General features: G+C 45.3%; 1 protein-coding gene across 2 annotated transcripts in view; it reads left to right on the top strand.

Annotated features, from left to right (window-relative positions):
• Positions 1-418: 418 nt before the first annotated feature.
• PKD1 (polycystin 1, transient receptor potential channel interacting) overlaps positions 419-26,592 on the top strand; it is a 112,534-nt gene continuing 86,360 nt past the window's right edge. The window contains exons 1-9 of one of the 2 annotated variants that reach the window (XM_070955275.1): positions 419-471; positions 4,921-4,992; positions 6,877-7,046; positions 9,266-9,934; positions 10,855-11,038; positions 16,604-16,821; positions 18,767-18,885; positions 18,967-19,093; positions 22,880-23,151. In XM_070955275.1, coding sequence (XP_070811376.1) covers positions 9,364-9,934; positions 10,855-11,038; positions 16,604-16,821; positions 18,767-18,885; positions 18,967-19,093; positions 22,880-23,151 — 1,491 coding nt within the window. In that variant the 5' untranslated portion in view covers positions 419-471; positions 4,921-4,992; positions 6,877-7,046; positions 9,266-9,363. Of the gene's footprint in view, positions 472-4,920; positions 4,993-6,876; positions 7,047-9,265; positions 9,935-10,854; positions 11,039-16,603; positions 16,822-18,766; positions 18,886-18,966; positions 19,094-22,879; positions 23,152-26,592 lie in introns of those variants that run through there. The other variant, XM_070955274.1, reaches the window with a different exon arrangement.

Raw genomic sequence — 26,592 nt, 5'->3', positions numbered from 1 at the left:
TTTTAACATGGAAAGGCACTGCTTTCCTATTTATAGTTGGTCTGTCAGTAGTCCCACAGAAACTACTTTAAAGAGAGTGGGATTTCTTTGGCTTCAAAAAATGGTTTTAACTTAAGGAATGGATTTTTATGTAACTTTCCTAAAATAACTGTTGTTTTGTGTTCACAGCACAACCCATTATATTTATTTATCCCTCCTGAATGCATTTTATCAGTGAAATATTCTGGGCTCTTTTTATGAATATGGTGGTTCATTTCTCCCCATGGATAATCCAGCATTAGAGGGACACAGAGTAACTGGTAGCTGAAAAAATCCATGTTTTCCAGCTTCTTGTTCGGAGTGCAGAGATAAGCATAATTGCGGATGATAACAAGCTTAATCTGCTCCTTTTCTCCCCAGGGATCTTTCCAGTAACAAGATCAGCACCTTAAATGCTGAAGTGTTCCTGCACTTGACTTCTCTGGCAAAACTGTAAGTACTTTTGAGATATCCTGTTTTTGCAGCCCTGCAAATAATTCTGCATAATTCTGCTGAAGAAGAACGTTTACATTGTACTCAGGGAATCTCAGCCGGGGGTTTTAATTTAAAGAAGTTTCTAGTCCTCAATTCTGGTTGAATGGCTTGAATGGAGACAGTGGCTGATGAGATCGCATGTTGGCTGGGGAATTTTGGGAGTTGAAGTCCAAGTGTCTGAGAGCTGCCAAGATTGGGAGCCCCTGCTCTAAAGTGGTGATGGCAGGGGTGAAATCCAGCAGGTTCTGACAGGTTCTGGAGAACCGGTAGCAGAAATTTTGAGTAGTTCGGAGAACTGGCAAATACCACCTCTGACTGGCCCCAGAATGGGGAGGGAATGGGGATTTTGAAGTATCCTTTCCCTGGAGTGGGGTGGGAATGGAGATTTTGCAGTATCCTTCCCCTGCCACACCCACCAAGCCACACCATGTCCACCAAGCCACGCCCACAGAATCGGTAGTAAAAAAATTGGATTTCACCACTGGGTGATGGTGTACCCATGACATGTGTGTCAAAGGTAACATGCCACGTGTTGGGTGACACACCAACGTTCACCAACACCCGAAATTTTGAGAAAACATTGGCTTAATTTCTATGGCTGCAAATTTGATGGAGAATTTAGAAACAATGCAAAAACAAGACTGTAAAGTGTGAACAAGATGCGCGAGAAAGATGCTTCATTGATGATAGAAGCTGGGTTAGGAAAGCTACAATTTTAAATTGTGACTTCCTGAACAAACTATAGTGGCTTAGTCGGCACAATCCAATGAGCCAGTGGTTCTCAACCTTTTTTTTCACCATGGACTCCTCTTAAATACCTTTTGTGGCCACAGACCGCAGCCACAGATCCCCAAGACTTAACTCAAGGTTTAAATCATAACATTCTGGCAACTACTGAGAACTACTGCAATAAGCCACAATAGATAGATTCATACTTCAGGATAAACCAAAATCAAACAAACAAGTAAAAAACATTATTACTAATAAAGGGCAGCGCAGAGTTCGATATAAAATGGGAGACTACATACAGTGAACCTTTTAAATGAAGAAATAAAATAAAAGCAGCAAGCAACAGATAAAGCAAAGAAGACAATTTATGCCCAGTGCTGTGTTAAGTCATAATATGGATACCCTGGGAAAAAAATAAACATGACCCAAATATGGGATTTCAGGGCTGAATTCCTAATGTGAATCCATCCTGTTTCCAAGGCCAGATTCTCTTTTCTGGCAATGTCTGAGCCTTTAATTGTAACAGCAACAGCAGCAGCAGTTCAATATATAAGTTACCTCAATCATCCAAGCAATTCTAGGCAACAAACAACTTACTTATTACAACAATTTAAAAAGTAGTAATAATGTAATGTAATATAATTCCAAGAATATATCACTATACCAGGGGAGGAAACACCAAGAGCCAAGGAATAAAATTTTATTTTATTTATTCATTAGATTTTTATATTGCCTATATTACTTTGTAAGTAACTCAAGGTGTCAGACAATGCCTAGTGTTCCTCCCGCTTGAGATCCTTGTGGGAAAAGCAGTAAGTCAGATACAGCCATTTTCAGCTATGCTGTTTCACACTATTTTGAAGTGAAGAGCCATATAGGCCTTTTCGAAAAAGAAAACACGGATAATTCATTCCTACAACCCTTGCATTAGTCAGATACTGTATGAAGGCTGCTGCCCATAGATAAGCCATCTTCTGCTTCTTCAAAACTGAAATCAAGAAAAGCATTTCAGGCCAGAAACCAAGAAAAGAAGGAGAGACATGATAGCAGTTTTCCAATATTTGAAGGGTTTCTACAAAAACAAGGGGTCAACCTATTTTCCAAAGCACCAAAAGGCAGGACAAGAAGCAACAGATGGAAACTAATCAAGGAGAGAAGCAACCTAGAACTAAGGAGAAATTGCCTGACAGTGAGAACAATTAACCAATGGCTTGCCTTCAGAGATTGTGGGTTCTCAATCCCTTGAGGCTTTCAAAAAGAGACTGGACAGCCATGGGGGTAGGGGGTGATTTTATTATATTATACTATATTAATTAATTTGATTCTTTGTATTAGTTTTATTGTTTTAAATGTGTTTTTATATTCTGTAAGTCACCTTGAGTCACCATGGGCGAATAAGCGGCAATATAAATTTAATAAATAAATAAATTTGTCTGAAATGGTATGGGGTCTCCTGCTGGAGCAACGGTTGGACTAGAAGACCTCCAAGGTCCCTTCCACCTCTATTATTCTGTGTTCTATGTCCTAGTCCTACCATTTTGGAGATGTTGCATCTCTTGTCAAAGGCTTAGCAGGGCAGCAAGACTAACTACGACTGTGGATGTCTGGGGCCGTTGGACAAAAGCAGCTTTTAAGCATGAGAGCCAGTTCTCAGGCAATCCATATTTTCTATCACTGCATTTTTTCCTTGGATTAAATAAATTCCTCAGGCCCAGTGAATCTTCTGTCTGCCTTGCTCTGAGAGATTTCCTTCCTTATGATTTCCTCAGAGGAGGACTGACATTCCTGTCATGAAAGCCAACTGCTTTTAGCTCTTTCCATTGTGTAGTTTTGTGAGTCTGGGGTTGCCATTTTAGCTGGGCTTCATATTCCTCTCATGATGCCGGACCGTGAGAGGACATCTCTCACTGTCCGGCAAAGCAATGAAATAGCCTCTGACAACAGCATGTTCCAAGCTAAATTTGGATGGGCTCGGGACCTCTCAGAAGGTGGTTACAGGTCTCCTGTTCCATTGAGGGAGAATATTTGTAGCTCTGAGTTGAAATGAGGGGTCTTTGGTCCTCTCTGAGCTTGCTTGTTTTCTTGCAGCTGTTTCATTACTCAAACTAGGTAGGATCATCAGAATGAAACTTCTGCTAATAAAACATCTGCAAGAAAACAACCAAGCTCAGAGACCCCTCAGCTCTCCTGTTCCTTTGACCTCTCCAAAGTGGGCGGGCTTTGTTTTGAATTCACAAGCAACATCTTCTAAAGACAGAGGTGGGCAAACTTTCAGATGTTGTCTTAGACCTAAAGAGTTGAGAGGACAAGTGTGTTGAATGCTCCTGAAGCTCCCTGGCTTCTCTCTGCTGGAAGGGAGAAGTGGGTAAATGGGAAGGCCATGCCTGACCAACAGCAGTTGGCCCTTTTCATTGGGAAATGTTGACTTAAGACAACACCAGAAAAGGATTCCTTCTGACAAGTGTGAACCAAGGCTATTGTGCCACAGAAGATTCACCTCTACATGGGAACATTGGGATTTAAGACAGTGGTGGGTTTCAAAAAAATTTTCTACCAGTTCTGTGGGTGTGGCTTGGTGGGCATGGCAGGGGAAGGATACTGTAAAATCCCCATTCCCTCCTGATCAGCTGGGACTTGGGAGGCAGAGAATAGATGAGGGCAGGGCCAGTCAGAATTTTTACTACCGGTTCTCCGAACTACTCAAAATTTCCACTACCGGTTCTCCAGAACTGGTCAGAACCTGCTGAAGCCCACCTCTGATTTAAGATCTAAAAATCCAGAGGTCTTTGCAGGTAATTTCAGTCATGCTAATGGAAGAGAAACTTCCTAACAGTGGGGACAATTAACCAGCAGATCAGCTTGCCTCCAGAAGTTGTGAATGCTCCATCACTGGAGGTTTTCAAGAAGACATTGGACAACCGTTTGCCTGAAATGGTATAGGATCTCCTGCTTGACCTGGGGCCTCGACTAGAAGACCTCCAAGGTCCCTTCCAGCTCCATTCTGATTCTAAGCCTTAACTTGCTTTAATCTTGGTTTAGGGAGTAAACTACAAGACGCTAAATGATAAAGCTTCTTTGACAGTAGAACATGCTAAGCAGAACTGGAAGAGGCCATATAATCATGAGAACCAGGAATGGGTGCTGGTGTGTGTTGTAAGTAAATGATGTGAGGAGGAAGATCCCTCCTGTGCACAGCTGCAGCACCAGTTCATTCCTGGAACATCAAAACTTGTAATTTTTTTCCTTCTTTTGAGATGCATAACAGCTCAGCCTTCTTCCGTCTGATGATCTCTATTCTATCCCTTTTCCAATGAAAAATGATCTGCACCAGTGGAGAAATCCAAATTTTTTTACTATTGGTTCTGTGGGCCTGGCTTGGTGGACGTGGTGTGGCTTGGTGGGCGTGGCAGGAGAAGGATATTGCAAAATCTCCATTCCCACCCCACCCCAGGGGCAGGATATTGCAAAATCTCCATTCCCACCCCACTCTGGGGCCAGCCAGAGGTGGCATTTGCCGGTTCTCTGAACTACTCAAAATTTCCACTACTGGTTTTCCAGAACCTGCTGGATTTCACCCCTGATCTGTACCTGAGGTTTAGGTGGTTGGGGTGGGGGTGGAGAGAAGAAAAGGTGTATTCATTTGTACTCATGCCCTTTTCTGTCTTTTTCTGATTGCAGAGATTTAAGCAACAACAGGATTTCTTCGATAGAAGATGGAGTATTTGATAATTTATTTAATTTAACTGAAATGTAAGTCAACGTGCTGAACTATCTTATATTTTCAAAAATGTTCTCATTCCCTTGGGATGCGGCCTTAGGATTCTGGAATTCTTAAATTCCTGAATTAGTTTTTGGCTGCATCCATTTTTACCTGCTTTGGGGGGGACGTGGGGGAGAGGGGGAGGAGAAGAAAGCAGTGCAGCTTATTTGAGTCGTTATATTACATATCTTATTAAAAATTGTGTGTTTTCATCAGGACCACAACAGTGTAAGCCTTTCCTTCTAAGGCAGAGGTCTTCAAACTTGGCAGCTTTAAGACCTGTGGACTTCAATTCTGGGAGTTGAAGTCCACAAGACTTAAAGCTGCCAAGTTTGAAGACCTCTGTTCTAAGGCATGAATTTCCTCAGGATTATGACTTGACAGGGAATGCTTTGCATGCTTGCTGTTAAATAAAAATATCAAATGAATAAAATTTCTAATCATACAGTTTTCATCATGTCTAGGTTTAAACTCCCCCACTTATTCTAAAGAGGATTAGTGTAATTATAACCTTTATCCCTTTCAAAATATCAAGTAAAATCTCCTTTCAATCCAGCTAGTCTGGTGTCAGCACAAGCATATCCATGTTGTTTCCTTGGTAATGTAACTGAAGTGGCCTTGCCAGTGCCATTTTCCAAGATTGCTTTCAACTTCTAATCAAACACCTATCAAGTACTGATTTAAATTAAGACTGACAAAAATGTATGGGAATAAATAAGCAGGATCAGGCCAAAGTGAGGCCTCCTGTTACATGCAATAGTCAAGAAGAAAACTTTCAGAAGTCCAGAGACCATGGCCATCTTCTTCCATCACTGTTCCTTGGCAGATGCTCTTCACAAGATTGCATCACGGACTTGAGGAAATATAATAACCTCTGAGAAGTGGTTTTACCTCTCTTTAGTAACACTTAGGTTTATATACCGCTTCACAGTGCTTTACAGCCGTCTCTAAGCGATTTACAGTGTCAGCCTATTGTCCCCAACAATCTGGGTCCTCATTTGACCCCCCTCGGAAGGTTGGAAGGCTGAGTCAACCTTGAGCTGGTCAAGATCGAACTGCTGGCAGTGGGCAGAATTAGCCTGCAATACTGCATTCTAACCACTGGGAAGGCTGACTCAATCTTGAGCCAGTCGGTCAAGATCGAACTTCTGGCAGTGGGGGAAGGAAGGAAGGAAGGAAGGAAGGAAGGAAGGAAGGAGGGAAGGAAGGAAGGAAGGAAGGAAGGAAGGGAGGAAGGAAGGAAGGAAGGAAGGAATGAATAGCACTTATATACCGCTTCATAGAGCTTCACAGCCCTCTCTAAATGGATTACAGAGTCAGCATATAGCCCCCAACAATCTGGGTCCTCATTTTACCCACCTCGGAAGGATGGAAGGCTGAGTCAACCTTGAGCTGGTCAGGATCGAACTGCCAAACTGCTGGCAGCCGGCAGTCAGAGAAGTAGCCTGCAGTGCTGCATTCTAACCACTGCGCCACCATGGCTCTTTAAGCCATCCAAATTCAACCATCAGCGTATTAAATATTTATATAAGCAATTTGTCTCCTGTCTCATTACTTGTGAACTCTAGGCAATTAAGTAATTTCACGCACTGGCTGGAGTCACACATTGTTATTATTTTTTTTAACCATGCTTTGTTGAATAAGCCACAGTTGTCTAAATTCAGTTGTGCTAATGCCAAGATGTGGAGTTTTATTTCTTGGCTAGGGTGGTGCTACAGCATGCCTTGAATATGGAATGCAGGTCAGTATGGAAAACCTCCTCTGTTTTTTCTCCCTCATCCTTCCACTTGTATTTCAGTAGTTATTGCAGAATGAGAAGAGGCTGGGTTTTTTTTTTTTTTGTTATCACCCTGTATTTTCCCCGTGTTTTTCAGAGACTTAAGTGGGAATCCGTTTTTTTGTGATTGCAATCTGGCCTGGCTCCCCCGTTGGGTTGAAGAGAGAAACGTGAAGGTGTCCCGTCCGTCCGAGACTCAGTGTGCTCAGCCTCTGGAATTGGCCGACCTTCCGCTTTTCAACGTCTCCTTCAGTGACGCTACTTGCGGTAAGGCAGAGAAGGGCCGGGGCATGTGGGTCAGCAGTGGGGAAGGAAGCATTGGAGAGCAGAAGCCCAGAAGTCAATCAGCCACAATCAGGGCCCATAAAACAGGGCCCCAGTTTTGTACAGGTCACCTTTTTACATAAATGGACCTCTGAGTCCAATATTCTGTTGGTTTTCGGGATGAAGAAAAATAAGCAAGGAAGCAAGGAAATTAAAAGAGGAGGGTAGGAGAAAAAGTAGGAGAAAGAAATGTAACTTTAGATTAAATGTGAGAAGGATATTTAAAGAGGAGAGTATCAGGGTATCACATGGTTTAATTCACCAAGTTTCATGTACAGGAAGTTCTCAACTTACAACAGTTCATTTAGTGACGTTCAAAGTTACAACGGCACTGAAAAAAGTGACTCGTGTCCGTTTTTCACACTTACAACCGTTGCACCATCCCCATGGTCACCTGATCAAAATTTGGATGCTGGTTCCTATTTATGATGATTGCAGCATCCCAAGGTCATGTGATCTCCTTTTGCAATCTTCTGACAACAAGGTCAATGGGAATGTCAGATTCACTTAACAACCGTGTTAGTAACTTAACACCTGCAGTGATTCACTTAACGGTGGCAAGAAAGGTTGTAGAATGGGACAAAATTCACTTAACAAATGTTTCGCTTAGCAGCAGAAATGTTGGGCTCAATTGTGGTTGTAAGTTGGAGAATACCTGTATTCTGTGAACCTTGTCTATCTGTCTCACATTAGTGGGTATTCAGGACTTTCCCAGTTGGTCTCATTGGGATTCCCCCAAACTGAGCACTTCCCTCCCCCGATCCTGGTCTGGTCTGCTTCTTAGAGGTTGGTGTGTCTGGCTTGGCCCAACTATACACTGCAAAATGTGACAAGTTCTTGTAGAGCAGGGTGTCAAACTCAATTTCATCAGGGCTGTGGTTGACCTCGGGGGGCTGGGCAGGCATGGCCAACTGGGCGGGTGTGATCGACTGGGTGGGCATGGCCATCTTGATGCCACTCACTGGGTGTGGCCAACTGGGTGGGTGTGGCCAGCTTGACGCCACTCCACAAAGTGCTGGCATGTTTCCTCTTTGCATTGGGTAGACTGGGCTCAAGCCATGCGGGCCGGCCCCTTACATTTTCCAGGATGGCTCCGTGGGCTGGATCTGACTATATTGTAGGCTGAATCCGGCCCGCGGGCCTTGTGTTTGACACCCGTGTTGTTGAGAGTGTGGAGGGTGATCTTGACAGAAGTCTACAAGGATCACTATCTAGGCAAAGGAGGATGAAACTCTCTTTTTAAGTCCAGAGGAACAAGAAGCAGTTCAGGTGAATCTCTCCCTGATTCACAGGTACCCTAAAGGTGTTTTTTTTTCCAAAAGGCAACTGGACTTTCTTAGTTTTTTCTTTGAAAACAACAACAACAACCAAACAAGAAAGGTTTCCTTTTGGAAAAAAAGCACCTTTGGGACAAGCATGACCTGGGTGGTTGAGAGTCTCCATAGATTGATTCACAGGGAGTATAAGAACAGGGAGGAGGTAGAGACCTGAGTCACATTTATTTATTTAGCGTATGGCAAATATATGGACTTATAGTAGTTCAAATGTTAATGTCCCATCCACCCAGCCATTCAAGGACAGGGTGATCTATGTTGAAAAAATCTGACATTGGGCTGGTGTAAGCTCTTGATGGACATTCGGACACAATGTGGTGGATATTTTGTTGAGGAACACCACAGTCACATTGAGGGGTAGAGACAAGACCCCACTTAAACAATGAGTCCTGGCAGACACCACGTTGGGTACGGATCCTGTTCAGAGTTGACCAATGCTGGCGAGGAAGGTCAAAACCTGCCAACTTTTGTGTAGGGTCATCTACGTAACTGCCTGTATTTCGGCGTCTGAGTGTACCTGAGTCACAATAACACAATAATAACATCAGATTGATTGTGTTACAGCCAATCTCAGTGAAATGAGTCTTAGCCTTTTGGTGGAGTTTCCTGGTCTGGTCGACTAGTGGGGTTGACTATTCCTAGCCTAGGGAACCTCCCTCCACTTCACCCAAGCAGGATCCTCTCTCTCTGGGGTTGCATGGCCCAGAGTTACGGGGTCCGTGACCTGCTCTGTAGAGAGCATCCCCAGGTGGGGGTGGGTGGGGGTAAGATGGCAGGTGTTGGACTGGCTCCCTGACCTGGCTGTGCTTCTGTTGCTTCTCCTTCCAGGAGCCAATTACGTTGCCTGCCTGCCGGACAACAGCACAGGCGGAGCTGAGTCTGTCATCCGATTCACTTCCCGTTTGCCACAGAACCTGACGGAGGAGATGTGCAGCGCACTTTGCTATGCCGACGGGCAAGACTATGGGGGCTTCAGTGAGGAAGCTGACTGCTTTTGTGGCTTTGCCCTGGAGCCCAACGTTTCCTCTGGCTGTTTGCCGTTCTGTGCCAGGCCCCTGGCTGGACCCCTCTGTGGGGGCCCAACGCTGCTTTCCAGGGTCTTTCCGGCTGTGCTGCCCATGTCCTTGGAGGGCCCGGGGACTCTGTGTGGTGTTTACCAAGAGGTGCCTTTCCTTCTCCACCTTCCGGTTGCTGTGGGCACCATTCAGTGGGACTTTGGAGATGAAACGGGGCTTTTCAATACCACCAAGACCACCGTCCTTCAGGTCTACACGTTGCCAGGACTCTTCAACATCACAGCCACTGTTTTCGTCGGCAACCGGTTTGTCTCGTCGCAGACTGAAATCGAGGTGCTGGCCTCCCCGGAGGAAATGGCGCTTCAGTGTCCCTCTTTGGTGAAGACCAATGAAAGTTTACAGTTACATATAAGGAATCGTGGAGGAACCGGCCTCTCGGTGGCCTATAACATCACTATCCAGGACCAGGAGCCCGGAAGAGGTGAGGAGTGAGTGAGCCACGCTGAAGCTTAGAATGGGCCCTAACTGTCTTCATTCTGAACTGATCTGAACGAAAAATTCTGCCAACTGGATTTACGCGGGCAATGTTACTCTTCCTTCTGAATCTCCCCCTTGGGGCAGGTTCTCATAGATGTGGAGGGCATTGCCATAAGCCATCCTTCCCCAGCCTCGAATCTCCAAGAACCATGATTCGTGGAGAATTCTTCTTGAAGATCTTCTCATTGTTAGGGAAAAATGAGCCTGAAAGATAAAGTGACTTGTTCCTAACCTCTAATTTTCCTTCCACAATCAAAAGAAATCAAATTGAAAATATCTTAGGGTACAAGAGACAACTTCTAGTTTAGAGCTACCAAGCCTTGAAAAGTCTTAACAGCATTTTGCTGTACGTGTTGCTTTGATCTGATTTCTGCCTTCAGCTTGAGATGGAGGCTGTTGTGAGGTCCTATTATCCACAACAGTAAGCAAGCCATCTCAGGGAGAAAGAGGATCTATGAAAATGCCCAAGACCGGGTAGCATGAGCCTCTTTAAAGTTGCAACCCTCTGCCCTTCCAGGTTTGTTGGCTCAGGATTTCACCAGTGCTAAGTATTCTGGGCGAATGAGGACTTAAGGGCCTGTCGTATCTCTGGTACAGCTTAAACCCTGAGTTTATGAAAAGAGAGGTTGACACATCTGCTTCTCAGTATTTGAAACTCTTTATCTTTCCTGGAATGTTTTTGACCTTGCACAGATCAAAAGAGGATGGAAAAGGAGACATAGCTTTATAGAGGAAGCTTTGAGGTTTAGACAAAATTGGTGTTTCTCCCAGATCATCAATGGATTGGTAGTTTCAAGGAGCCAGAAACTGTCTCTTCTGTGCACAGTCCAAAAGCTCACTCATGCCTTTTTTTTTTCTGTGCAGTGGTCCTTCCTGGTTGCCCCTCGGACAGTGTGGTCTTCCCTGGGAACAGCCACTGCTATTGGCTTGGAGCAGAAAAAGCAGAATGGCTGGAGGCCCAGAGGCTTTGCCAAGAGCACGGCAGTGGAAGTCTGGCCTTTGTCAGCAGCCCCGAAATCCAGAACTTCTTGGTGTCCAGTGTCACCAGGTAAGTTAGTAAAAACAGGGCCTGTCCAATTCATTGTTTTTCAACTCTAGCGATGTTAAGACTTGTGGATTTCAACTCCCAGAATTCCTCAGCCAGCATGGATGGCTGGAGAATTCTGGGAGTTGAAGTCCACAAGTCTTAAAGCTGCTAGGGTTGAGAAACGCTGCAGTTGCTGGAAATAACATGTCCATTGGTTGGTAAGATATATGGTTTGGTTTCGGATGGTATCCTTTGGTATGCCTGAGCAGGAGTAGGACTAGAAGACCTCCAAGGTCCCTTCCAACTCTTTTATTCTGTTATTCTTGATTAAAGGATGATACTGGAATTCAAGCATTTTTGCTGATGGATGTATAGAGGAGTGATTGTTAAGATGGGAATATTCCGATCTTCTGTTGCCAGTTCTTTACCTAACTTCCTCCTCATTTTGCTGGGACAGAGAAGGTTGGAGACAAACAACAGGGCTGGGAGAGATTTGTGTTAAGAATTGACAAGGATGGATGAAGCTACCCCTCTTCTGCTATGAATACACCATAGACGTTTCTTCTAAACCAGTGTTCATGTGAGAGAACCAGGGATCGGTCAGTCTATCATTAAGGATGGTCCACTCTCCACAACTTAGGAGTATCTGCAGAGGATGTTCCAAAGTAGGTGGAGGAGGCATGAAAGAAAATAAAGTTAACTTTATGCCATTTTTACTTAGGTCATCTAAATACAGTGATTAGTCTCCAGTCATGTATATAATTTTTTCCCTAGATACATTATAATGAAGAATGAAATTATTAAGATTATTAAATGCCCAAATTTTGGGAGGTTCCTTGGGACCAGAACAAGACTTTTGAGGCACATATGTTTGTAGGGCCTTGGAGTTCAGATCTCTGGATTGTTTGGAGGGCCCAGTCCTGGAAGGGACTTTGGAAGTCTTCTAGTCCAACCCCTCATCCAAGGCTGGAGACCTTATTCCACCCCAGACAAATGACTGTCCAACCTTTTCTTGAAAAGTTGTTCCTTTGACCTTCTATTTGCTGTTTCTTGTTTGCTCACTGGCTGCAGAACCATCCCCAATCCTCAGGGATGTTGTGGTACCCTCTTCCCTGCATCCATTTTGTTTTGGGGAGTCACCCTGTGAGGTAAACATGGTGGAGCATTGCTCTCAGCTCAATTCAGTGAGGGGAGACGAATGAGGGAAACGTGGGAAAGCAACACCAGGGAAATCTGTTTCCCATTACCCCGTGTGACTGCCAAGGACCCCCACACACCACACACACACACACACACACACACACACACACACACATTGTGGTTGCTTGATGACTCCCTGATCTACCTACATTTTCTTTTCTTGAAGCAACTGCCGGGGGGGGGGGGGGAGAGAGAGAGCTGGATTGGTTGCTGCTGGGGACCTTGAGATGGATGATGGATGATGTGAGGTGGGCTATTCAGGCAAAGCGTCTTCTCCTCTCTTTGGGGTCTGGTGCCAGGGGGGCAGTGGTGGGTGGGCCTGGCGTTGCTGCTTTTCTGCAGTGAGATCACGGCTGAATGAGAAGCAGGAACACCTCGGGGCCTCTTTGGGGATGGCAGCAAGCGAGGTGGCTGTTTCGAGACCAGTCTCTGGGTTAGCAGTGCCAGTAGCGGAGGAGCAAAAGCTCATGGTTGCTTATCCTTTAGGCGTATTTTTGTAACTCGAGAAAAAAGAGGAGGAGGAGGAGAAGCCTGCCGGATTGCCCGAGCAAGTTATTTTTGTCTATTTTTGTCGTGGCTTTCTTGCTGTGAAAGCTCTTTCTGAGATGACTTCATTACTGTGGCTGGCAAAGCATCTCCGTGGTGGAGAAACCATTGATTATCTCTGGAAGTTAAGCCCGCCATCCTGTTTGCACATGACTTAAAACGGGCCGAGCGGAGGGCGGGAATCTGGCAAGGTGTGAATTTGAAACCACTTTTTTATTTTTAAAAAAATAAGAGGAGGAAAAGTAGAGCTTTTCAGCCTGTTTGGCTGCATGGCCTTGCTCCTCCAGCACATTTAATTCAAGTCAATTATGAATCCCAAACAGCCCGTTTTTTCCCCAAAAAGCCATAAATGGCAGGGCCACATGTCTGTGCCAGGGGCAGCTGGTATGGCTTGGCCCTTGACAACCGATCCATGTTGGTTCTTTGAACGGGATAACCATGAGCCCACTGGCTCCACTGGGATTTCCCATAATGTGGCAGATGGGCCAGAGTTGATGCCCGGCCCTGGGTTAAACCCCTTCTTTTGGGGATCCACTCATGGAATCAGCTCACCTATTGTTGTGATTTAGGCTTCCTGAGTAGTCCCACACGAGTAGTCCCAAAAACCTCTTTTATTGCAACAACTGTGAATTACGTTCATTCACAGCTGAGTCCCAATTAGTTGCAAACGGAAGAAGTCCTTCGGGATAATCACCAACCTTTATCTCCCTTGACACTGCCAAACACCTACTTGGCAAAGCCACACGGATTCCAGAATCAAACAGAGATGCCGACTGGGAACAGAATTAACAAGGTTGCTTTCCTGCAAAGGGCCCACGTGTCTTTGCTCCTCTTTTAAGCCTTATGGGAGGGGCCAATCATCTCCAGGCCTTACTCCCGAGTCGTCCATTTCGTTTTAACTGTTCTTGCCTTCTGGCAGCTCTGCGCATGCGCGCACTAGGAACAGGCTTCTCCTGTTCCTCTGCCTCTCTGATGTCCGACTCCTGAGGCTCCGTAGTCGGTGCATAACTCCTACATGGCCCTGGCCCCATCGCTACCTCCGATGCAGAGCCCTCGTCCGAGCCTTCCCCAGACTCCAGGACTGGCCTATGTTCCTCTCCAGCCTCCTTACTGTCCGACTCCGCTGCCAGCTCCACAGGCTGCTGGCGGACCACACCTGTCAAGCAACCTTCTCTTAAGCCAACCCATCAGCCTTTTTGCCCCTGAGCGTGTCTGTTCAGTTGGTTACCAAAAAGAGATCCCAGCAGGCCATCCCAAAGGTGCTTTTCAAAAGGCAGTTTGGATTTTGTTTTTCTTTGAAGACATTTCGCTTCTCACCCAAGGAGCTTCTTCCGTTCAGAACTGAAGGGAGGAAAACCAAAGCCCACTTGCCTTTTGAAAAAGCACCTTTGGGACAGCCATGACCTGGATGACTGAGGAGCTCCATAGGCAGCTCCTTCTCCCTCTGGCAGGCTGCTTTGCCCTGAGCTCCACCCCAGTTACGGCCTGAAAGACGGGGGGCTACAGCCTGTGTTCTTGAGGCGGGCAAAGCCTTGGTGGGGGTGGGGCTGAGGATGTGCCGAATGCCAGCAAGGAAGACGCAGGAGCCACAGCAGAAGAGACAATGACACAAAGTATGCACCTGTGTCTGACTGGGCAGGAAATGTCCACTTTGTTAGAGAGGGGGCGTAGAGGGGGAGTAATTTTGTAAGTTTTGGGAGAGGCTGCTGGTTGCAGGGGAGAGGAAAGCAGAATGAAGCCCACTCTAGTGATGGGTGGGTTAGAAGTGGGATTGAACGGGGAAGTCTTTTCCTGCAGCCCTTTTGCAACAGGGTCCCCAACGTGGTGTCCTGGAGCCCAGAAGCCTGCCCGGTCAGGCTGCCCTGTTGTTTTCAGAGGCTGCTTTGAGAACCTTGTGCAAGTCGCTTAGCAGAGGGCCCGAGTGTCGTTCTTAAAGGATTCCAGAGAGGGGTAAATGTCTTCACATGAGGAGGAACATTATGTCAACCAGATGTGCCCAGAGTGCTTGAGAAAATGCTGGGCTTTGAAGTTGGGTTTCCCAGGGACGGGCTGTTCCTCCCACCCCCTACCCCCCCCCAAACCAGCCAGCAAGTTCCTGCATCTGCAGGCTGAGGAGGAGGTGTGCAGAGTGGGGTTGACGTCTTCATGGCTGTGGGCAGGGCTGAGTTGGGGGTTTCCATGCATTTCTACCTCTGGGGGTGGCAGAGCGCTCATTGCCCTCTCTCTTCTGCCCCTTGATGAATGGGAGCTTGGGTGGCTTAGTTCTGATTTAAAGCCCACCCCCCCACCCCCATCCTTGAAGCCTTGTCAGAGGAAAGAATATTACTGTAGCCCAGAAAGGGCCTGTGGCCAGATGCCAGGGTGGTTTCCCTGGGAAAGGAATTCCAAGCATGGGGTGCCACTCCCAAGGAGAGATGGCCTTTGGTCAGCAGAGAGGTTGGGGGGGGGCTTGGAAGAGGGTGTCTGCTTGCAAAGCCCCAGAAAGGATCACGGGGAAGGGGGTGCAAAGAGATAGAAAGACAAAACTGATCTTTGAATGCAGGTGTGGCTATTTGAAAACTGGCCAGGTTGAGCCCAGAGGGATCCAGTGCCCAATGTAAGGTGCAACTCTGCTGGTAATTAATTGAAGTTTCTGGGAAGGCAGCTCCCCCCCCCCGCCCCCCGCCCCCAACCATCCATGCAGCCTCCTTTGGATGTTGCCAGGACACTCAGAAGCTCCTGCTTAGGCAGGCTGCTTCAAACAAAGGCTTCCTTGCGAGGAAAGAGGAAGGAGGGGCATTCATTGGGAGTTTCCCCAAAGGTTGGGGCTGGACACTGAATAGCAATATCAATAGACTTATATACCACCCCATAGCATTTTACAGTACTCTCTGAGCAGGTTACATTGCCCCCAACAATCTGGGTCCTCATTTTACCAACCTGAGAAGGATGGAAGGCTGAATCAACCTCGAGCTGGTCAGGCTCGAACTACAGGCTTGCATGCAGAGTTTGCCTGCAAGGCTGCATTCCGATCTCTGTGCCACCAGGGTGATGCCAGGAGGGACAGCTGGCCCAAAGCTGCAGGATCCCAGTATACTCGAACCTTTGGTGTGGTCCCTTGGAGTTGTTCCAGAAGTTGTAATTTTCAGTGGATTGACTGGGAAATGGTTAGTCAGGGGTGTAAACCCAGCCAGTGCCAAAAACTAGGGCGGGGTCATGGGGAAGGTGGATTAGGACCTGGGAGACCAGGTTCTGCTCTCTGGTCACCCAGCCTACCTTACTGGGTCACTGTGGGAGAGAGATTCTATGCATGCCACCTTGAGCTCCTGTACAAGAAGGCAGAGATAAGTCAAACAAATGAATCAATACAAATCATCTGCTTTAATCAAAGCATTTGTCGTAGCCTCAAGGGCCCTACACACTCTTGACTCAATCCTTCTCTTAATGGTCTCGTTTCTTACAGCTCTGTTTTCTTTCATGTGGGACTTCGATCCTGTAGCTCAGGGGTGTCCAAACGTGGCAACTTTTAAGATTTGTGGACACCAGGAATTCTGTGGTGTCCAGAAGTCTGAAAAGTTGCCAATTTGGACACCCCTGTTGTAGCCATAGCTGCCATCCTGCCTTTTTTGACCCTGCCTCCCTGCAACCTAAGCCCTTGCATCCCTTTGTGCTGCATAGGCTCAGCCTGCCTTCATTGTGAGAAAGGGAAGGCCAGTTCCTCCTGGAGAAGTCCAGCTGCTTCCATCTCCTGGCACATGTTCCTGAAGGCTCTTCTGGAACAGACCGTCAGCCAGGCTGTCCCGGGCAGGGCATGTCATGCTGATGTCTCCCTGATCCATCCTGGACTTTCTCTCCCCAAAGGAGCCTGGATGTCTGGATCGGGTTTAATGACGTGGCAAGCCCCAGCCCTTTGCCACAAGGCGAGGAAGGCTTCGATCTGCAGAGCTGCCAGAACTGGCTCCCAGGCGAGCCCCATCCCTCCAACGCCGACCACTGTGTCCGGATGGGTCCTGCTGGGCAGTGCAACACCGATCTCTGTACGGCCAAGCACAGCTACGTGTGCGAGCACAAGCCACAAGGTGGGTTTTATTCCGGGGTCCTTGGGCACCACTGGGTTGCACAGCGTTTTGTCTCCAAAAAGCTACGCCAGGAGCAAGGGTCTATGACAATTCGGCATGACCAACTTGCCACGGCCATCTCACCACAGGATAACTCTCTGCTGGACAAGAGTTACACTAATACCAAAGAAAGGGTGGATTAGAATCATTAAAGAAAGGATGTAAAAGGAGGGACAGGGACAGAATGAAATGTGAATGGCAAAAATTTTAAATAATTAAATATAATTGTTAAATTGTCCCGCAGCAAGTTGTCCATGGTGAGTTGGCCTGCAGTGAGTTGGCCATGATGAATTGGTCATGATGAGTTGGCCATGATGAATTGGCCATGATGAGTTGGCCATGATGAGTTGGCCATGATGAGTTGGCTGCAGCAAGTTTTTCCCTGGCAAGTTGTCCCATTCCCCAGGAGTGATGCACCAGCCTTCCTGGGTCAATGGGATCAGAGGAGAATTCCAGGACTTTGGAGTGTCCTTTTGGGCCCTCTGACTCTGTAGACTTCCCTAGAGAGAAACTCCCTAGGCTTTACAGTAGGCAGGAGCGAGTTTCTCGTGGCTGGGGCTGTTTTGGCCCTCTGGACATGGTCAGGGACACCATGAGATGAGTTCTACCAAGTCTTGGACTGTGGGGAGGTTAAGGGTTTCAAAGGTCAGGTATGTTTCATCCTACCCCACCAATGGAAGATTGTTCCTAGTGGTTTGAGGGCGATGAAATGGGTGCTGAAAGCCTCTGCTTATTCCAGGCTCCTCCAAACTAGGCAACTTTAAGACTTGTGGACTTCAGCTCCCATAATTCCATATGACTGAAGTTCCTGGGAAGGCAGCCTAAAGCCTCCTGGTTTACACCAACCACTTCTATTAGACAGATCTAGGGATGACATTATTCTTGCCCAAGTGATAAAAAGGATGCAGTCTGCCTCATAGATTGACCATGCCTGACCTAGAAGGAAGATGAGCAGGTTTGATTTCTTTCATGCCTGGGACGGAAGGTGGGTGGGTGGCATTATGTAATGAAGCAGAAAAAGGAAAAAAATATACGGTAGAAAATGAGGGAGGAGAGAGAACCAATGAGCCAATTATTTGAAGCAAGATATACTTTCTGAGGAAAGCCTATGTCCTTTTTATGCTGCTGCTTCCCCAAGCGCTTACCGTATTTTTCGGAGTATAAGATGCACCAGAGTATAAGACGCAGCTTAGTTTTTGGGGAGGAAAATGGGGGGGAAAAAATCTGCCTACCAGGTATTCATCTGGCTAGCGTCCTTAGTCTGGTCAACTTCAGCACATTAGTTTGCTGGTTTTTTATCCCCTGCTTAGGGATAAAAAAGAGCTTCTAAGGCACAGCTGAGAAGAAACAGCAATGAGAAAAGCAGGAAAAGCACAGTGGAGATCGCTTCACTCGGCTAGCGCCTAATTAGGGCTGAAAAAAGCTTCTAAAGAACAGCTGAGAGTTGGAGCAAAGCATGGAGATCGCTTCACTCGCTAGCGCCTTGTTAAAGCACAACGGAGAGTCGAGGGAGCAGGCAAAGCTGGGAAGATCACTTCACTTGTTAGCACCTCGTTAGGGCTGAAAAAAAGCTTTGAAAAAGCTACATTCGGAGTATAAGATGCACCCAAATTTTCAGCCACTTTTAAGGGGGAAAAAGTGCATCTTATACTCCGAAAAATACAGTATGTGAAAGTTAATTAATTAATTAATTAATTAATTAAATTTATATGCCGCCCCTCTCCGAAGACTCAGGGCGGCTAAGTTTTATTTGGAGCAGAGAAAAAACTCCAAAACAAAGCAAAATTCTGTGAAAATTTCTCAGATTTCAGGATTTGGGAGACCTCTGTTTAGAACATCATTTCCAATATGAAAAAGAGACGAATGTTGCTCCCCTTCACCCTGTTTTCCCCTTTGCTCCTTCCAGTAGAGATTCTTCTAAATGCTGAGCGCTTTCAAATGGGATCTCTTGCGTTCGACACCTATGTGGCCACCAGGAGCCTGACGGAAAGAGAAGAGCCTTCTGCCCCATCAGGGCCAGTAGAGGTGAGGGTCGCTTGCAGCCTCCTTTGGGCAAAGATCGCTCACGAGTGATCTTGGTGAAATCTTGGCCCTTCTGTTTTCCAGACTCTGGTGTTTCCCAGCTTGGCATTTCAACAGGAGGGCTTTTTAGTAGCCTTGGAGCTGGTGACCCAGAAACTACAGCAGCCGGCCCATATCCGGTTTCAAGTACACCGTCCAGCCCAACCAAAAGGTGAGAGAGCCTTAAGTTGATCAGACATTCTAGATGATAGTGATCCAGGTGTCTCTGATCTCATTGGCCAACTGTTCTTACTTTCAACTAAAACTTAGTTGTCCGTCAACCAAGGCCTATGACAGGGGTATCAAACTCAAGGCCCGGGGATCAGATCCGTCCTGTGGGGTCTGGCCCGCAGGGTTGCCCTGGAAACAGCGGTGCCTCTGCAAGCAAAAACAGAGCTTGGGAGGGCTGCCCTCCTGAGCTCCGTTTTTTCTGGCAGAGGCCTGCAGCAGTGGTGGGTTGCCTCTGGTTTGGACCGGTTTGCAAGAACTGGTAATAAAACTGACAGGAGGCCCCGCCCACCACCCCGGATGTCATCATCGGCGATCTGCGTTGCAAACCGGTAGTAAAGGTAAGTAGAACCCACCCCTGGGCTGCAGGAGGCCGTCGCAGCCAAAAACAGATCTCGGGAGCCCATTTTTGCTGGCAGAGCGCTCAGGCCACCACAGGCACCCTGATACGAATGACATTGAGCTGCTCCCCCACCCCCCCCAGCTCAAACACAACCCTGATGCGGCCCTCAATGAAATCAAGTTTGACATCCCTAGCCTATGAGATCTTTCCCTGCCCTCTGGAGCAATTGGAAAACAGCCTTTCATCCTTAAGTAGCTGTCCTCTGGGTATTTGAAGATTCCTCTCCCTCTCTGGTTCCTCTCGAGGAACCCTTTAGGGGCACCTGTTGTGAATGTTCCTGGTGCCTGGCACTCTAGCTTGAGCATCCTCCTGCAGTGGCATTAAACCCTGATGCAGCTGCTCTACATATCAGACAACGGACTCTTGGCATCAGCCTTTGACAGTGTGATGCAGCTTCTAAGAAGGCAAATGCTATCTTGAGGTGCATTAATAGGAGCAGAAAGTCCAAATTGTGGAAAAGTCATAGTTCCAACTTTTGGGGCGTCACGATCAGTTTGGGGCACCTCAGTTCAGAAAGAACAGGGACAAACTGGAGTGGGTTCCAAGGGAGAGTGAAGACAGTAAAGGACCTGGAAACCAAGCACCATGAAGAAGGACAAGAGAATTTAGCCTACAGAAAAATTGACTGGGGCAAATAGAATAGAAGTCTCAAATACCTGAAGAGTTGTCAAATAGAAGTGGGAGTGGACTTGTTTCTGTTGCTACTGAGGGCTACAAAGAAAGATACAAGATCTATGAACTGTCAGATGGTGGAACTGGGGGGCTTGAAGTGAAGTGGGGATGAGTTCTCCTTTCTTGCTGGACTTTAGCGGCTGGAGGGCAGGGATCCTGTGCTGAGCAGGAGGTTGGCCTAGGTCAGGGGTCGGCAACATTAAACACTCAAAGAGCCATTGGGACTTGTTTCCCACAGAAAAGAAAACACTGGGAGCCACAAAACCCTTTTGACATCTAAAATGAAGATAACACTGCATATATCCAATTTCTCGCCACATATTAAGCATACTGGTAAAACAGTCTCGTCAGCAGTGAAAGCAAATGAATCTGCCCACGTGCCATTAAACGTTCTGCTTTCTTCTGAAACTTTTCTTTTCATGGATTTATCCATGGTTGGCCTATCGGGGGTCGAAAAGCTCAATAAATCGTGTGCCAGCAGGTGTCGCACATTGGCGGTTGTAAGGTATATTTTGAGCGACAGACAGCCGCAGCAGAGGGGTGAAAGAGCCACATGCGGCTCCAGAGCCACAGGTTGCTGACCCCTGGCCTAAGTGACCTCCAAGGTCTATGATTCTGTGACCGAGAAGTGGTTGTTATCTATTCTATTCTTTTTTCTACTTTATTTTCTGTTCTTCCTTTTTGGATTGTTGATTTGTTTTTAAGCTGCAATCATTTTATATGTTTTTTATCAGTATAAACTATTGAAAGTCTGGGTAAACTATACTGCCATATAACTGCAGTTGAGAAAGAATGATCAATATGCAAAAGCCCCACTTTGAACATGGCATGCAAACTACCTAAAAACCCTCTCCATTGCTATTCGTCTTTCTGCAACCTCATTTTCATACGGAGAAAGAGAGAGGCTGAAAAGAAAGAAAGAAAGAAAGAGAGAGAGAGAGAGAGAGAGAGAGAGAGAGAGAAAGAAAGAAAGAAAGAAAGGAAAGAAAGAGAGAGAGAGAGAGAGAAAGAAAGAAAGAAAGAAAGAAAGAAAGAAAGAAAGAAAGAAAGAAAGAAAGAAAGAAAGAAAGAAAGAAAGAAAGAAGGTTTATTCCATTTGCAGGGTGTTTCCAGAGAGAAAAATGTTATAGGAGAGAGTAGAATGACTGTCTCCATCTTAGAATGGCTCAGTCCAAGAATATTTCTGTAAAATACTGAGATAGCAAAGTAAGAACTAGGGCGCTAATGGCATTTTAAAGTATCATTAAAACCAGGCAGATAAAAGCCGTGGTGTGTTTAACATCAATAATTTATGAAATTTGATTTCACACCGAGATGGGGAATTCTGCTAACTTAAGAAAAATAGAGAGATGGATTAGAAAATTAAAGACAAGTGTTGGGGAGAAAACCTGGTAGGGGAAATTGTGAGTCCTCTTTTGCTAGAGGTCTCCTCTCCTCTGAACTCGTTCCAGAGGTATTCCGACGCTATATGATTCTATGAGCCTTAATTCACAGTGATTTATACACGTAGTCCTCGACTTACAACCACAATCGAGCCCAAAATTTCTGTTGTTAAGTGAGACATTTGTTAAGTGAGTTTTGCCCCATTTTACGACTTTTCTTGCCATGGTTGTTCAATGAATCACTGCGGTTGATAAGTTAGTATCACGGTTGTTAAATGAATCTGGTTTCGCCATTGACTTTGCTTGTCAAAAAGGTCGCAAAAGATGATCACATCACCCTGTGTCATAAGTATGAAATAGTCAGTGGTGGGTTGCTCCTGGTTCTGTATGGTTCTTTAGAACCAGTAGTAAAAGCGGCGGGAGGCTCCGCCCACCCACCCAGATATCATAAATGATGATCTGTGCATGTGCAGAAGCTTCTGTGCACGCACTCCCGTTGCGAACCAATAATAAAGGTAAGTAGAATCCATCCCTGGAACTAGTGTGCCAAGCGTCTGAAGTTTGATCACATGATCCTGGGGATGCTACAAAGGTGGTAACTGAAAAATGGCCATAAGTCACTTTTTTCATTGCCGTTGTAACTTTGAACGGTCACTAAATGAACCTCTAAGCCACAGGCTCTCCTCGCTTTGTCGGCTATACCAGGGGAGAGATAGTTTTTTTTCCTCTGGTGGGACCAGTCTATCACTGGAGAAAAACCACTTAATCTCTCACCTAGTATAGCCAACAAAGTGAGGAGAACCTGTGGCTTGGAGGTTAATACCTCCAATACCTCCAATACTATTTTAATTGTCTTGCTAGGGGTTTTAAATTGGGGCGGCCGTTTAATTTAATTTATTTTTAATTATTTTAACTTTTATATTGCATGTTATTTTAATTCTCGGCTGTTCACCGCCCTGAGTCCCTTCAGGGAGAAGGGCGGGATATAAATTTAATAAATAAATAAATAAAATACATCTACTTAATATGTAAGTAGCCCAGGTTTGAATCCCAGAAGAAGGGTATGGCTAGCTAATGAGCGCTAAAGAGCTTGAAATAGATCTATGCTAGTCTCCCTTTATTTCTTTGTCGGTAAAACATAAATTTAACCCTTTCTCCTAGGAGTTTTTAGGGGCCAAATTAATCTTTTCCTCTGTTTTCGTTTGTCTTTTCCTCTGATCTGGAAGAAGCTCAGACAAAAACCAGCCTGTTGTTTGTTCTTCCTTTCCTTCAGGTTGCAACGAGATCACGAACGTCACTGACCTCTTCCTTGTTTCCCAAGAGAATGAGACTTGGACACCAATGGACTGTCCGGTTGGCCTCCAGTGGTGCCACTCGGCCAACTCATGCCAGCCACTAGGAAGCTGCTGCCACCAAGAGCCCTGTGCCAACTCATCAACTCAGGCAGCTGCTGGTGTTCCTCACCCCTGCAAAAATAAATCCTGGAGCGTGGAGCTTAAGACGTCACATTTTATATTGCCCCCGGCCCCCTCCACACGGTACCTTGTAAGTGGAGAGTCCTTGGCAGAATTGATGTGTGATCAGGGTCTGTTTTGTAGATACGGAGTTACGTGAAGCCAGTCTGGAACTGAGATAAAAAGCCAGTAGAACTGTCCAATGCAGTGACAAAGACGGGGGTTATTCAGAAACAGCATGACGCGTGCTTTTCATTTCTGAAATTTTTCATTGCTGATTAGTTGTTAAGATTATTCAGAATTCTTAATAATAGCATTGATAAAAAAAAAACTAAGGATGGATATTATTCTCAGTTTGTCATCTTGGCTTCGAAGGACAGAAGAGAGCAATGGAAGGGCCCTGAGGCTCATTCAGGGCAAAGGCCACTTCAGCTCAGTGGCAACCAAGGAGTAGCTTATGAGTAGGGTGTGAGTGCAACACTCCAGCTCCTAACTGCACCCCTTATTCTATCCTTGATACGGAAAGAATTGTGCCTTTGAGGTTGTCCTCCAGCATTGCCATTGTAACTAGGGGCCACCTGTAGCCAAACATCCATGGTCTAGCTAAACCTATCCAGCTAAACCTGGATAGATAAACCTAGGTTGGATAAATCTGATATTATCCAACCTAGGAGTTTCATTTTGGTCACCGGATCCAGAGTTTAAATGGAATGGTGCAGTGCCCTAGAGTTGGAGCTCTCGCCTCACAATCAGGAGGCTATGAGTTCAATCCTAGGCAGAGGCAGGTATTTCTCTCTCTAGGCACACTGAGAATATATCTGCTGAACAAAACTCTGCATTGGCAACAGGAAGGGCATCTGGCCAGTAAAAACTTGTCTCCATTCAGTTGCCCAGACTCCACCCCACAAGGGATTATGGGGTTGTTAAATGAAGACGATTCCAGGTTCATTGGGTGGCACCATTTGGTATTATATGAGAGGAAAGCTGTACATTAGGTTAGTCCTTGCTTAACAGCCCAACAACTGGGACCATCAACTCCACCACTAAGTGTAGTCGTGGTTAAGTGGGAAATCATTATTCAGTTTCAGCTTCTTCTTTTTGCATAAAGTTTTTTATTTTTTTAACATGTCAAAATTTCATTTTCAATTAAACAGTGTGTTGTCTGGGTATAAATAGTTTGAAAGATAGTAATAATATTTACAACAATATTCATTACATTGATATTAATTCTATAATAATTAAAATAATAATATTTACATCTCTATTTTAACAAATCTCTCTTATTTCATTAATCTTTTTTTTATATTTCCATGTTTCTAACTTATGTTTTTGTTATCTAACCATTGATAGAATAAATCCCATGTCATAAAATATTCAGTTTGTTCCTTTTCCTTAATTGCAAATGTTTATCTATTCATTTCTTCACATTCTAGTATTTTTTAAATCACATTATCATTTGTAGGGATCTCTTCACTTTTCCATTGTTGTGTAAATACAATTCTGGCTGCAGTTAATACATATAGGATCAAATCCCCCTTATTATAATTATCCAGTAGAATATCCAACAGAAATATTTCTGGTTTTAAAGCAGGAGCCTTGGTAGTACAGTGGTCTAAGGCACCCTGTTATTAAGACCAGCTGCCTGCAATTACTGCAGGTTCAAATCTCGCCAAGGCTCAAGGTTGACTCAGCCTTCCATCCTTTCTAAGGTAGGTAAATTGAGGACCCAGTTGTGGGGGCAATAAGCTGACTTTGTATAAATATACAAAAGAATGAAGGCTATTGCTTAGCGCATTGTAAGCCGCCCTGAGTCTCCGGAGAAGGGCGGCATATAAATCAAATTAATATATATATATATATATATGTTGCTTTATCATTTTTTTCCAACCATGTATGTATTTTTGTCCAATATTTTTTTTGCTTTTGGGCATGTCCACCATATATGATAGTACGAACCAGATATCTGATGCATTTCCAGCATTTAACCGACATATCCTTTAAACATCTTTGCCAATCTTGAGGGCGAGAAGTGCCATCTATAAAACATTTTATATAAGTTTTCTTTATATGCAGTTGACATCATTAATTTGTATTTCCTACCCCATAATTTCTGCCATTTATCTAAGTCTATTGTATATCCAAATTTTTAGCCCATACTATCGTTTCCTTCACTTGTTCATCTTTCATTTTAATACTTAATAGATAACTATATGTTTTCTTTATTAGTTTTTCCTCTGTCCCTGTTAGTATCTGATCTAGTTCTGTTAATTCTTTATAAAAACCATACATTTTAGCATCTTTCTCATATCTAGATTGTATCTGCACTTGTGGCCATCATGCCATATCAATCCCTTAACCTCTCAGTCCCTGTTTAGTTTTGAGCTCCCCTTTTTCATTCAAAATATCTTTGTATCTAGTAGTATTTCCCAGATTAATAACGTTTGGATGGATGAGTGCCTCCTTTGTGGAGAGCCAGACTGATATTTTCAAATAATGTTGTTCTTTGATTTTTTCCCCCATACTAATAATAATGCATTTCTAATATAATGTCTTTGAAAATAACCATGTATTTTGTTTTTCCCATCTTCAGCTTCTATTTGCCTCCTAACCACTCCTCACTTTTTGAAATGCTGGAGGGCTTATTATCTTGTATACATTGAAAGCAATGTGATTGTGTCATTGCTGGGGCTAGGAGCCCAGAATAAAGTGCTCTCTTGAAATCTCTTTCTTCCCAATCTCTTGAGGGTGGGGAGTGATTTCTATTGGCAGTGTTTCATTCGACTGACCCTTCATTCCCTTCCCCACAGACTGGGGAAAGCAGAGAGGAAGGGATTTCAAGAGATTAAGCTGTCTGCTCTTATACACATCTAGAACAATGTGATCTCAGAAAAGGGCCAGGCAAAGGAGAGATTGCCTAAAGAAAATGCTTGTATCCCACCCCATCCCCCACTCCCCTGCAGAGCAGAGAGATGGGAGGGAGGGAGGGGGGGAAGAGAGAGAATGAGAGAGAGAGATATATTTCAAGAGAGTACTGTAAGCTGTTTATAAGGTGTGCCTATGGCTCCCAGCATCAGGGTGACCGGCACGATCACATTGCTTTCAATGTGTAGAAGCTTCTCTTTTGCAATCCCTTTCTGTCCAATCAATCTGCACTGCAAAGTGGGGGTGGGTGAGGGTGGAAACACAAGTCAGACACAGGACAATGCATATTTCTCCACTGTAACAGTGATCACAACACTGAGGGATGCTGCAGAGGTCATAATTGGTTGTAAATGGTTGTAAAATTATTTTTTTTCAGCACTGTCAAACAGTGCTGAACAGGTCCATAATTGAGGACTACATTTATGACAAAGCGGCTGTCTAGAGTTGCTTTCTTCTTCTTTTTTAAATCATTCCAGAAAAAGGTTTCTTAATTCTCTGAGCTGCATATTTGTACCCCTTGTGCCCCAGTGCCTACTTCTGCCTTGGGGGGAGGGGACAGTTGCAATCAAGCCACTCCATCCCCCCCACACTCAGATGGACAGATTAAAAG

Source organism: Pituophis catenifer, unplaced genomic scaffold (assembly GCF_029215685.1).
Source record: "Pituophis catenifer annectens isolate HBS135680 unplaced genomic scaffold, rPitCat1.0.hap2 SCAF_16, whole genome shotgun sequence".
NCBI classification, from domain to species: Eukaryota; Metazoa; Chordata; class Lepidosauria; order Squamata; family Colubridae; genus Pituophis; species Pituophis catenifer.
The sequence above is the reverse complement of the archived record's forward strand: the minus strand, read 5'-3'. Positions and strand labels throughout refer to the sequence as shown.